This window comes from Dromaius novaehollandiae, chromosome W (assembly GCF_036370855.1).
Source record: "Dromaius novaehollandiae isolate bDroNov1 chromosome W, bDroNov1.hap1, whole genome shotgun sequence".
Classification (NCBI taxonomy): Eukaryota; Metazoa; Chordata; class Aves; order Casuariiformes; family Dromaiidae; genus Dromaius; species Dromaius novaehollandiae.
Window position 1 is genome coordinate 67,049,950 of NC_088130.1, and position 12,728 is coordinate 67,062,677.

At 48.6% G+C, this 12,728-nt stretch overlaps 1 protein-coding gene across 1 annotated transcript in view; it reads right to left on the reverse strand.

Moving 5' to 3' along the window:
- Positions 1-3,520: 3,520 nt before the first annotated feature.
- Positions 3,521-12,728, reverse strand: part of LOC112994502 (lipoxygenase homology PLAT domains 1) — a 117,817-nt gene continuing 108,609 nt past the window's right edge. Inside the window, exons 36-39 of the mRNA XM_026118912.2 lie at positions 9,639-9,809; positions 8,362-8,500; positions 6,767-6,928; positions 3,521-4,217 (exon numbers count right to left, since the gene is read on the reverse strand). Of these exons, the coding sequence (XP_025974697.2) occupies positions 3,737-4,217; positions 6,767-6,928; positions 8,362-8,500; positions 9,639-9,809 (953 nt within the window). The 3' untranslated portion in view covers positions 3,521-3,736. The remainder of the gene's footprint in view (positions 4,218-6,766; positions 6,929-8,361; positions 8,501-9,638; positions 9,810-12,728) is intronic.

Here is a 12,728-nt window from a genome sequence, read left to right on the forward strand (position 1 = left end):
GTTTCCAATCCTTTGTCACCTGCGGGAGGATCCAGGGGGACCTACACCCAACCCTGCATCCTCTACAGCCCTGTTTAGAGGTCCATGTGCCCAGTGCCTGGCTCGGACTATGTGATTAGGCTGTACACACCTTGCAGGGAGGCAGCTGCTCTCTTAGCGAGTTGGGTTGCTGCAGCTGGGGATTGCTGGCTCCTCCAGGGACAAGGGATGCACCATTTTCAGGCAGTATGAAGCTCCCATTAGAGGAGACTTTAAAAACTCCTATCAGAAAACAGGTTAAAGATGACCACCTGGTCCAGCTGGGGAATCCCTCGCGTAGATCTTGCTGATGTCCTTCAAAGGGAATACAGAGCTGAGAGCTGTCGCCTGAGATCACAGTCGGTTTTGCCTTCTGCTGCCGCAAACCACGAATACGCCACGGGGACCTGGTAACCGCAGTGCCAAGGACAGCGAAAAGGAGCGAGGGGACGGGTTGGGGAGGAGGGGCTGCACCCACTGCCTTGCAAGGGCCAAAAGGCACCGTCTGCCTTCACTGCTAGCATGTGCTCTCACAGCAGCCTCCGGGGGCTGGGAAGGTCGGCCCTGATCCGTGTCTTGTGGCGTCTAAGTCACCGGCTGACCCATGGACTCCAGCTCGGAGCTGTGCAGTCCTAGCGGTAAGTGTCAAATTTACTCTTGGTTTTTATGGTGCGTCTTTTGCTTGCTAAAATGGGCCCCTATGCATAATGATGGGGCGGGGATCACAGCCTCGATTCTTCTCGGCCTTGGGTTATTCCATCGTCACCCACGTTGCAAAGGACTCCTTGGCTACACTCGTTATCACCGACAGCACCAAAGCGCCTTCATCAACGCAATGCTCCACCAGGCTCCCAACGCGAGACTCCCGCTGGGTGCCACCACCCTTGTCTCTTGCTCTTTCCTGTCATCCGCCTTTACAATTTTTGGCTGAAGGCATGTGCGTTAAGACTGTAGCCGTTAAGAAATAAAGATCAGAAAAAGCTGGAGGGTCGGGGCTGGGAGCAGGAGCTGTGCATTTGCCCAGCGTGCAGCTTCGGTGCGCTGGACCCCCCTGCCTGAGCCCTGTAGAAGGCACAGCACAAGGGCAATTTGGACTCTTTTTTCACAAGTTCGCTGCTTGGCCGAGACCGTGTTGCTTTTAGCAGCTTAATGTAAATCCGGCCCTTGGAAAAATTCCATTCGGCCTTATTACTTTTGTAGCATTAGTTGTTGTAGCAACAGAAGGACTCTCCAGAGCCAGGGTGGAGTTGTGCTTTGCACAGAAAAGGGACATTTTTGAAGTCTTGAGAAGAAAAAAAGCATGTTTTTTTCATGCCTTGCCAAGGTCGCCTTCCTGGGAGACAGCGGAGTTGCTGGCCCTATATTAGCAAAGTCCCCTTTGGCCCTTTTTCGGGAAGCGTTGCTTGGAGTTCAGCACAGCTCTGTGCCTCAGCAGGGCCACAACATGCACGTGACTATTTCTGTCCAGGGTGGTAGATGTTTTTGATATGAAGCCCAGGATTTTCAATCCCATCGCTCACCAATGCAGCAATTACAAAACTGCAGTGCAGCAATGCACCAAAACAAATTTGGTGACCCCAAAATCATACATTCCCGCTGCAATGGGACCTTGATCTGCGGCTCTAGGTCCTCCTGTATCAAAAAATCCATGATTCCTCCCAGCTATGGATTTGTACTGAGGCCATGTGGTCTCACAAGCACATTTTATATGCAGCTAAGGAGTTTTTAGCAGTCCGCTTGCCTCGTGTGGAGGGAGCGTGGATGGATGGGGCAGTGCACCGTTGCCCCAAGGGCTGGGAGCAGGTAGCACTACTGTCCCCAGCCCCGTGCTGCCCGTTATTTCGCAGGGCAATGGTTAGCAGGGGTTAAAGTGTTGCAGCGCAGCTACACTGTGCTATAAAATCGACATCTCAGCACCAAGTGGGTGCTTACTGAAGTCAACTGGAAACGCTGGGACTACAGCACTTTAATGGGAGAACTCCTATTTCCCTGCAGCACCAGCATTTTGCTAAAATCTGACAAAGCTATTGACAGGAAGGTTTTTCACAGCCCTGGTCGCCTGGGACGGGAGAGACTGCAGAGACCTCCAAAGCCTGACCTTCTAGTTTCAAAACACCCACTGGGGACTCACTGCTTTGCAATGATGCTGCAGGAGTGCAGTGAGAGCAGAAGCACGGGGCTGTGTGCGTGCCCCCCGGCCGGCTGGGGAACGTGCAACCAGCCCAGCGTGGTCCCAGCAACGTGTCTGCTAACACCTGTACCTGCCTGCAGTCCTCCTGGAGCCTGAGCTGCTCCTGTGGGCTCCCAGGTCCGGCTTGGTCCTCTCTCCGTGCTTGGCAGTGGCAGCCTGAGGTGGGGGACGCGGCAAAGGGACAACACAGATATGGAAGGCAACTATTACTATTCCCATCAGTTGGGTTTTTTGATCACTGGTGAGGCTGGTTCATTTAAGCAACTTGCTCTTCAAGACCATGACCTTTTCCCATGAGCAGGTAGGGACTGGGCAGCGGGACCAGCCCTGTCCGCAGGAGCATCCCCAGCCTGCTGCCTACATCAGTGGGATGCCAAATGCTGGGGCTGGATGAGGTGGTGGGTTTGGAGTGTTTAACCCCTTTTCACACAAAGTGCTTATTTAAAAACTGCCTCATTAGCCTGCAACAGCGAGGGCCGTCTCATTAGTGCAGCCTCCTCCTCCTCCTCCTCCTCCAAACCAGACTCTCTGGGGGAACCTCATCCCACTGGGGGCAGTGGGAATTTTTCCAGCTGGTGAGCGAGGCCTGGAGCACGCCAGGGTCATTCCTTTGCTCTCTGGGGTGGGAGATGGGACTCCAGAATTAATGATGCTTAAAGAGCTGTTCTTGTTGGTACCTGTAGAGCGAGGTGAGCACCTGGGAAGACCTCGCATAGGGGAGCACTGGCTCTTGTTGCAGCTGAGAAATTCCTCCCACCATGAAAAATCAAATAGAGATATTTCACCAAAAAAAAGAGAGTAAAATGAATGGCAGCTGCTCTGAAAAGGGATTGGTATTCAGGCCATATAGGGTAAAAGTATCCCAAGACAGCTTCCTTGAAGGGTAATTGATTAGCTCTTAGGTCCTTTGCTAACAAATTCCTAGGAATCGCACTGGCTGCCATAACCCTCAGATCACGGTGGCTCTGCGCTAGAGTCGGCCAAGTCCAGCTCTCGTCTGGGAGCCAGGTCCAGTGCAGAGGAAAAGCCCACGGGAGGCTTTGGCAGCTCTCAGGTCCCATCGCCCAAGACCAGCCCTCCCTTTCCCAAACCTCCCTGCAGAAAGTCCTGCTCCTTTCAACACGTTACTGCATCAGCTCCATTTTCTGATTCTTTTTATTCATCTGAAAAGGAGCTGGTCAATAGTGGAGGCCAGCTGGCCCTTCCAGCCCGGGCAGCACAAGGTGGTGAAAGCAGGAGGCAGCTTTTGAGCTGCTACCGAGATAGTTTATGGATCTACTGTTTGGCTTCTAATCATAAATAAGAAAGGAATGTATTTCATTCACAATTTTATAGACAATTTTAAAAAAGCAGTATTACTTTTACAAAATGTTGACCCAGGAACCACATCTTACTACTAAAAATCCTTCAATATAAAAGGCAACGTTTTAAAAAGTCAAATGTGCTATAAAACCATATAACGAGAAAAATGCACGTGCAGAAGGGTCTAAAACCCTCCTGTGGTTGTGTGTCGCTAGTCTGTCCTGCTCAGTATCTAGGAAAGAGCTCTCTCCAGATTAAACCGTCCCCCCGGTTCTCATCCAGCCACTTCCCGCAGGGAAATATGGTGGTGACCCCGGTAGCCGAGTTGGTGATCTCCACCCGCTCTACCAGCCAGCCGGGCACCAGCCCGCTGTTGTCGTGTTCAATCCGGACTTTCTTCAGCTCCCCCATGTCCAGCGTTTCCAGGTAGAAGCGGTTGGTTTTGCCCCGCTCGAAGAGGTTCCTGAACTTCTGCTTCAGCGCGCGCTTTCCCGAGTCCCCGTTCAACCCGAAGATGGTGATGAACACGTTGGCGTCGGTACCGGCTCCCTTCTCGAAGCCCGTGACCACGATGGTCTCGTATCGGACCGGCACCAAGCTCCGGGCTTTGCTGGCGAAGCTCTCGGTGACCTTGGCACACTCGAAGACTTTGTAGTCCCGTCTCTTGTAACGCAGAGGGATTTTCGTGTTGCACCTGAAGAAGTACCTGCCGAAGGAAAGTTAACAGCGGGTTGAAGGTACGGACGAGCTCTCCATCGTGTGTGCTACTCAACCACACAGCAGCAATGTTGTCTCGGTACTTTTCCACACATGGGCTAACACTAGAGTTTCTGTTCAGGAAGACAGCCTTGATTGAACGCTGCAACTGCTGGAAAATCCGATATATCCCCAGACGGACACAGACACCCTGCACATGCTCGGGTTGAATGTGGGCACCTGTCACCCCTTTTGCCCATGAAATGGCATGTCCATTTACAGAAGTACTGAGGCAAGACAAGCAGCCAGCCCGGCACATAACGCCGGCCGGCGTGACTGAATTTAAACTGATTTCAGAACAGGGTTTCGCCTATGCAACTGCACTCGGAGGGGAGATGTGCAATGATCCTCACCGGCAGTGTGGCACAGGAGGAGCTAAGAGCTAGGGAGAACAGGCAAAAAGGCGCCGTGAAAGACTGCAGGTTTACATATCCCCCTCCTTTCCTCATCCAGATCTGTCGGCCCATCCCGAGCAGGCAAGAAAAGCACCAAGCACGCAGATGATAGGTACCAGATGCCGAAGCCCCTTCGCTCTGCAGTGCTGCCTCTGGTGATGTGCAGGGAGCACACAACACGTTCATAAATCACTGCATACCTGGCACCCAGCCAGGGGTTGGAGCACTGTGCTTTTAATGATGTATTTCATTTCCAACGATGCAGATCATTTCCAAACGAGTTTTTTTTTTTTTTTCCCCCCCTCTCCTCCCCCTTCGTCAAACTGCAGCAGATCCTCCCGGAAGGAGTGTAGCTCGGTTGCGTGTGTGTAAAATAAACACCTGAAGGAAGGGTTACTGCAATTTGAGTAGTACTGTGTTTCTTAAGGGCTTACAGCACTTTTGGCATTTTCTGCAGCCAGAGGAAAGCTCTCCTTGCTCTGGAAAGAAGCTTTGTAAATGAGAAGTTCTGGTGAAGGCAAAATTTTAGGGCCAGGAAAAAACTATGTGGAAATGGGGGGAATTGCCTGAGGCTGCAGTTTATTTCCCGGTGACATAATATCCAGTGTTTTGCTATTATGATGGAGCATGACAGTCTTCACAAGGTAGGGCGAAGAAAAAAGATGACCTTTCTAGCCCTGGGATTTGCAAGAAAAAGCAGCTAAATGTGGCCCTTTTGCATGCTAGCAGACCTAGAACCAAAAGGCAAAAAAAATTATCATCGAGAACTATTGCTAGACCAATCTCATAATTCTTTTAATTTGGCTTAACTCAAGTTTTTTTCTTTCTTTCTTTTTTCTTTTTTGGGGGGGGATGTTTGGGATTGGCAATACCCAAAGTGAGAGCCTGGTCTCACGGTGAGATCTGCTCCAGCTGATTATTCGGAGAGCAAAGGCTGCTGTTATGAAGCACCGTGTCCACAGAGCCAAAGCCCTGCTTCAGAGGGCAGAGAAGGTTGCAGGCTTCCCTGGCATCTCCTGGCTACCCTCTTTAATTAAAAACAACATAACTGAAACTTTATGAGAGGATCTTTGTCCCCTTCAAAATGTCCCCCTCCATGCTCCCACTGAGCTTGATGCATGGATTTGATTGCACGGCTGGGCATTAAGGGTCCTAGATTTTTCTCCACCAGGAGAAAAGAACATGTTTTAATATATAATTGACTGAGTTTTCATTCAGCAAATAGTATTGTGGCTCTTCTGCTGGCTGATTAATTTGCTAGGAGACACTCTTAGCACTAAAAAAAAAAAAAAAAAAAAAACACTTCAAGGATTTCTTCTCAAACACTCAATTGTCTCAGCTGGAACAAAGCCCTTAAAGTTAAATTCTTTAGCAGTAATGGAAATATCTTGGAGGAGAAAAGAAATCCATTAATGGTATGGATATTTCCTCTGAAGAGGAGTTTGTTCTCCAGATGGCTACTCTTCTCTGGTTCCTGTATATTCCCTGTGCTAACTGAGCCTGTGGACATCACCCCTTGCAAAAATTTCCTGAGATCTTCAGACATTTTTATTCTTTGGATATAGAAGATTTCAGTCATATTCAAGCCGGAGCAGCTGAACACTTTTGGTTTGGTAGCTAACTGCAGCCTTTACAGGGGACCTTTCAGACCATCCTAGATGTCTCGCTCATCCAAGGTGATCTGAATTGGAGGTTCAGGCTTTGACTTGTACTCAACTTTTTTCTAGGAGCTGTTTTCACAAGAGTTACCTAGAGGCCAGTATGCGCAGAGCACCCTACAACCCTCTTTAAATTCCAGTCAGTATCAATATTATCTGCAAGCTGAGGTGTTAGTTTGTAGTTGGTGCAAAACTCACCCAAAACAGACTTGTTTGTGAACTCAGCTGTGCAAGAACCTTCTCTAACAACTCAGAAACTGCACAACCAAATCAGGCATCTATGTGTCTGACACCAAACATCTCGCCCTTGGCTCTCAGAAAGGGATTAAGAGTTGGTGAGACCTTTCAGCACTGCGTAAGTTTGAAGTCCTTCAGGAAGACACATGCAGAGCTGCTTAGGTTCCCCATGCCCTCCTGGAGTTGCTCCTTGCAGATAAGACACTTACTTGTTGCAAAGCTCCATCTCTGTTATGATAATCTCTTGGACATGCCAGTACACATCAGCTTTTGCGGACGACTTCTTTCCATCTTTTGGACAGTGACCAACACAGATGGCTGCAACATCACCGACATTCTTTGAAGAAAACTGAAATGTGTCTGTTGCTCCCCTACGGGAAACGGAGAACCGTTTCAGTTAATATCTTGAAGGCTGGCAGTGACTTGTCTCATATGGACATTAAGTAATTTGCACATGGCTACGGAAGATAGAAGATAAGCATCCATTCAAAGTCATTTCATTTAACCCACAATCATTCAACACAAAGTATAATTTCCATATTTAAATTCATTATTTTCTCTGATTAGGGGTGACACTTTAAATTACTGCCACTAGGACTCTCCAGGATAAACTTGAGCTGTTCCACATACAAAATCAATTTGCCTCATTATAGATAAAGCTAAAGAATGACTAATTTCCTCTCCAGCATTCATTCAGTCATTCTTGACAGATACTGTATCTGTTACACATCTACCCACCATAGCTGTTTTAAATCTGCTAGTTCAGCCACCCTTCCTGCTTTAGAAGCCCAGCTTGAAAATAGCTTAGTTAAACAATAAGTCTCTGTCAAACACTTGGCTGGCTCCCCCGTCATGTCCCCTACATATCTTTTAGGCCTGTCTCCTTGGCCTGGGTCATTACTCCAACCTGCCTCCAAGGAGGGACTGTGACTAATGCTTCAGAGGACGGTATCTCTAACTCTATTTTACTCTCCGTCAACTGAGCGTCAGGTGGAAGTGCCTCCCAATCTGTCATGTTTCACATGAAATCTCAGTCATTCAGAGTCCAGATCAGTTATAATTTTTTCCTTCCTTTACAGAGCCTTAAGACATTTCTTCCCTGAAAAGCAACCAAACATCAGCAGCGTCTGTGGCTTTGGATAGGCTCCTCTCTCCTAATGGCTTGCTGTCTCCATAAGCAACATGAAAACCCCAGCTCACATCTGGAGCACTTTGGCCCTGCGTGGGAAGAGGAATCTGCCCCATGTTGCACAGATGCGCCTCCAGCTCATCCGTGCGCAAGGCTGGCATTTGACTTTCCTCACGCGACAGTGATCTTTCAGCCCTACCCCCAGATTCAGCTGGAAAGTCAAATCTCGGCAGCTCTGACAACATTTAGCCTCCAACTATTTTTACTCTTTCTCTGACTCCCACTGCCAGCGAGATGCTGTAAAAGGAACTAAAACAACCTCCAGCTTCCTTCTGCTCCTCCCAGCTCAAAAAATCACAGGCTCCCCTTAGGCTCACCAGAAGCCCTTTTGTCTGTACTAATGCAAAAGGACACACAAACACACACATCATCTAGAGTTTCTTTACCAAATGCCTTTTTCCCAACATATTTAATCCTGCTCTCTGTCTGCCTATCAGAAGCTAATTTTACATGTTCCTTTTACTCCAGGTGAGGACCCGTTAGGCCTTTTGGAAGGGGAATGGGAAACAGCATGACACAAATGCAACTAATAAGCTGTCCTGGTGAAAAGATGGCATTTGTGGAAGAGGCACAGCTGGTGAGGAAGTCTCCTGGCCCATCATCCAGTCCCACTACCTTTCAAATCTCCTTTTCTTGGAGGAGTTTTCCATAAGGAATTCTTTGGAGCGACCCAGCTTTCCTTCTAAGATGATCCAGATGTTTTCCTTGGTCTCTGCATCCTCTCTGTCGCTTGTCACTGTGACAATCTCATAGGCTTTAAAGCACAATTAACACACACGTTAAGCAGCAGAGGAAGAGCAGATGGTCAGAAAGATCTCTTTATTTGACTGTCATTTTGGCTAAAAACCCACTTCCCAATATTTATCACAGCAGACAAGAAAGCATTTACAAAATAAGGATGGAACCACACCGGAATCTGTGAGACTTCTGCCTGCCTAGGACAGAGTACATGGAAAATACGAGTACTGCTTGATCAACTAGCATGAGTGGATGGGGCTGCTCTTGAACAAGCTGTGTCCAGCTCCCTGCTGTGCTAAGGTCTCCCTATTTAGGATGGCCCAAATCCTTCTGGTTTTTGTGCCACTGTTCCTAACAGTAAGGTCGCCCAGCCATACAGGGATAGCGAGGGCATCTATATGCCCAAAAGGATGTGCTCAAATGCTATGGTGGTACCAAACATGCATGTAAGTACCCAAGACAAGCAAGATGGCAATCACAAGCTTGTCTTTTGGCAGGGCCAGTGTGAAATCACACTGAAGGAACGTGATTCTTGACTCTCCCATACTCTCCTGAAGCAGAGTGCTGCTTTTACAGGAGTGCTGAGATGCGCTTAACATACTTGTCAGTGTGGTTAAATAACACTGGTCTTTCTCTCCCTCACCACATTAGACTCCAGCGTAATTACGTTGGACTCGGTGGAATTACCCAGTGCAGAACCAGGGCTATGGAGTGTTAAACCCAGCTGTCATGTTCAGCTGGGATACGTGAGCCTGTAGCCCAGAGCATATTAAGAAGGAAGCTGGAGCAATCTTACTTACAAAGCTTTAAGGACTGAACTTATTTTCCACCTCAAAGATTTAAGCCCATTATTTCTAATGAGAACATAACCACGTATCCTTATGGCTTACTGCTGGATTGAACCACTGCAGATGGGCCCCTCTTATGTTTCAACCTAGAATGAGACATTTTTTCTTCCTCATAAATCCTGATTCGTTTCTTTCTTATCGCAGTACTGCACTTCTGAAGTAAACAGTACTTTCAGTGATTCAACCTTGAGAGCCTGCGAACGCAAAGCCTGGCTGTACGGGAACCGTCTGCGGAGCAGCTTCCACATGTGGTCTTCTTGCCTCAGAGGTCCCTTAGGAAATGCCACAAGTCAGCTCTGAACTTACCAGTCCGTTCCTTCAGTTCCTGGATGTTATCATTGGCACAAGCCAGTTCTCTTATGAGCTGCCCATCATCTTCACCTTTAGCCAGCCAGCGATCACACTGGAAGCGAAAAGTTTTGTCCGTGGTGGAGTCCGTCACGTCAATATATTCCAGATGCCAGCCTGGAGCAATTCCTTTAAAAATAATAATAATAAAAGTGGATGTTTTCACATCTCTTGGGCAAGTAGGTGATATACTCCTTCCCAGCAGCACTCTGCTGGTGTTGGAAATGTTTGGTATTTACTGCAGACAATGTCACCAATGAACATGATGCTCTTCTGATACCAAAACCAATGCTCAGCAGCTCAAGACCACAATCCAATCTCCCTTCTAGACTCAGGCAGGACCATGCTTTTGAGGGACTCGCTGGCTTTTGACCAGATGTAGGGGTGTTGAAGTGTTGCCTCGGACAAGCTAGATTGCAGGCTCGCTGGGCAAAGGGCCATCTTCTGTCCTGGCCCAGCCCTTGGCACAGGAGGGGCTCCGAAGTGCGTAGCGGCTTCTGCGATATGAGCAGAAGCACTGAGCAGGGAGAGCCGGGGCCAGCGTCTGCCTTGTCGACCCACCAAGCCTGGAAAACCGCCCCAGGAAGAAGCACTACCCCAGCCTAGGGATAGTATCGGACGGCGAAGCCCCAGGGTAATCAGGGCCTGGCAGAGCTGTTTGCTGGAGCCAGAACAAAATCTCCTGGAAATTAGAGAGGTTTGGGGCAAAAGTTAATGGAACAGCTCTGTTACAGACACTGCTGTGGATTCTTCCTTCCATTTTAAGGGAAACATTAAAGCCAAAAAGAAGGATATGAGTCTTTTCAGTGTCTTACAACATCAGTCCTTTCCTGCTAATGGACCCAATTCTGCCCTTTCTCAGAGGTTAGATAAAATCCTTTATTGGAAACTGCCGAGTTTTCCTTTATTGGAAACGGCTGAGTTTTCAGAGATTGCACAAATGAATGTCCTTTTCCCATTCCCACCCCACCTAACCACCATCCCTCCCCCACATACATCCTTAGTTACTCAAACAGACATAGCAGTGCGTGCCCACTTTTTGGGGTCCCTTCCTGTCTTCGAAATGCTGGCTGGCCCCATGCTGTAGGGTTTAATGTCTTTCTCTATGGCCTGCATTACGTCCAATCCTTTCATACTAAAGCAACGACAGTTTAAAATTGTTTGCAAAGGTGCAGAAAACCTGGTGAGGCACATGGAGTACCCTTCAATGGTCTGTGGAGATGAAGTTTCCACCGAGAGAGCACCAACAGCCATCAGTGCCATGTGGATCTGAAGGTCTGAAGGCAGATTATAACTTGCTCCTTTGACCCTGCCAGATAGCACACCTAGGGAAACTACCCATGCTGTCCTCCTCTCTCCAAGCACCCACGGTGAATTCACTAATGCTGTGACCAGACATGAATGTGGCACCGAGTGAAGTGATGATTGCTCAAGGAGAGACCACCAGCTCACCCAGCTTTTGCCTTGGTTCCTTCTGAGGATTTGTAGCTCCTCTTAGTTTCCTATTTAATTTTTTTTTGCAGCAGAAAAGCAATCGGAAAAATCAAGAAAAGGGCATGTGGGAACAATTTCCTGATTTATTTTTTAGAATAGAAGGAGCCCTTGCTGAGCCGGGGGACAGCAGGTTCTGACAGTTCTACTTGCAAGTCCTGTTGTTAGCCAGACAAAGGAAGGTTATGTTCACGAAGGAAGCTCTCTGCTGTCTTATTATTTACACCCAGAGGCATTAGATAGCTCTCGCTCTTCCAAGAACTCACTGCTATGTGCCTGCGTCCTTAGTTTGCAAGAAATAACATTGAGCCCCGAAAAAAAATGGTGGCACCATTCTGAGTTATGTCAGCAGGTCACCCTGCTCCTGTGGACTGTGACCCATCCACAACGTACGTGTCAGCTGTTCCTTACCGGCTACAGGCATTCCTGCTGGGTACCGCGGCTTCCTGAACCTCCTCCAAGATCGGAAATCACCTGCTACAAAGCACAGTCCTCAACGAAATACACCGCTTGTCCCTTTAACTCCAATTTACGTAATTCCTTAAATCCTTGGGGTTGGAAGGCACCTCTGGAGATCGTCTATTCCAACCTCTGGGCACCGCTAAGTGTCCTGCTCTGTTTTCTTTACACCCTGCCCCCATCAGATATTTATACACATTGATAAGATCCCCCCGAGTCTTCTCTTCTCCCGGCTAGAGAGCCCCAGCCCCCTAAGCACCTCCCCAGACGGGAGATGCTCCACTCTCTCAGTCATCTTCCTGACCCTGCGCTGCACTTGCTCCAATATGTCCATGCATCTCTGTACTGAGAGGACAGTGCCACGTGTCAGTGACAAGACCTTTGCAAATACCAAGGATGGGGGACCCAGGCGTTGGATGCACTGCTCAGACACTCACGTCCCAACCTCAGCAGCAGGACAAAGGCATGCAGGGGGGTTTGGGTGGACTGGCACACGGTACCCTTGCAAATCCTCATCAGTTAATGCCTCGGGGGCAGATCTGATCAAGTTCCCCAAGGCTCCCACCATGCTCTCGCAAGAGCAACTTACTCTTTGGGACTGTTTGGAAATTTATTCTAAATATGTTGGTGGTGGGATCAGCTGTTAATCTTACTGGCAGGCTCATTTCCATTTAAGCTCAATGAATGCCTCTGCAGGATATTCCGGAGACTGCTCTGCTTCCATCAAACCTTTAGTTAAAACAGTACAGGATGAAAAAAGAAAATACGCCTTCCCTCTCCAGCAAGAGAGATCAATGACTGCAGACTGGGATCGAATAAATTAGTGGTCTCGGTCCTGATCGCAGCAGAGAGCAGCCTGCTTGGGATGGGTCAGTGCTAAGCAGCAGCACCAGGAGCAAGATGCCCATACCCTATGCCCTCTTCTCCAGCCTGGTCTCGGCAACCCTTTGCCATGAGAGCTGCCACAGAAAGCTGCACTTTTGCCACAGGGAGAGACAGAGCAGAGCCGAATTTCCAGCACCTATTGGAGCTGAAGGCAAAGCAAGCGCAAAGTGCAGCTTTTCCTGGAGTCCCTGCAAAAGACGCCTCTATCAGCTG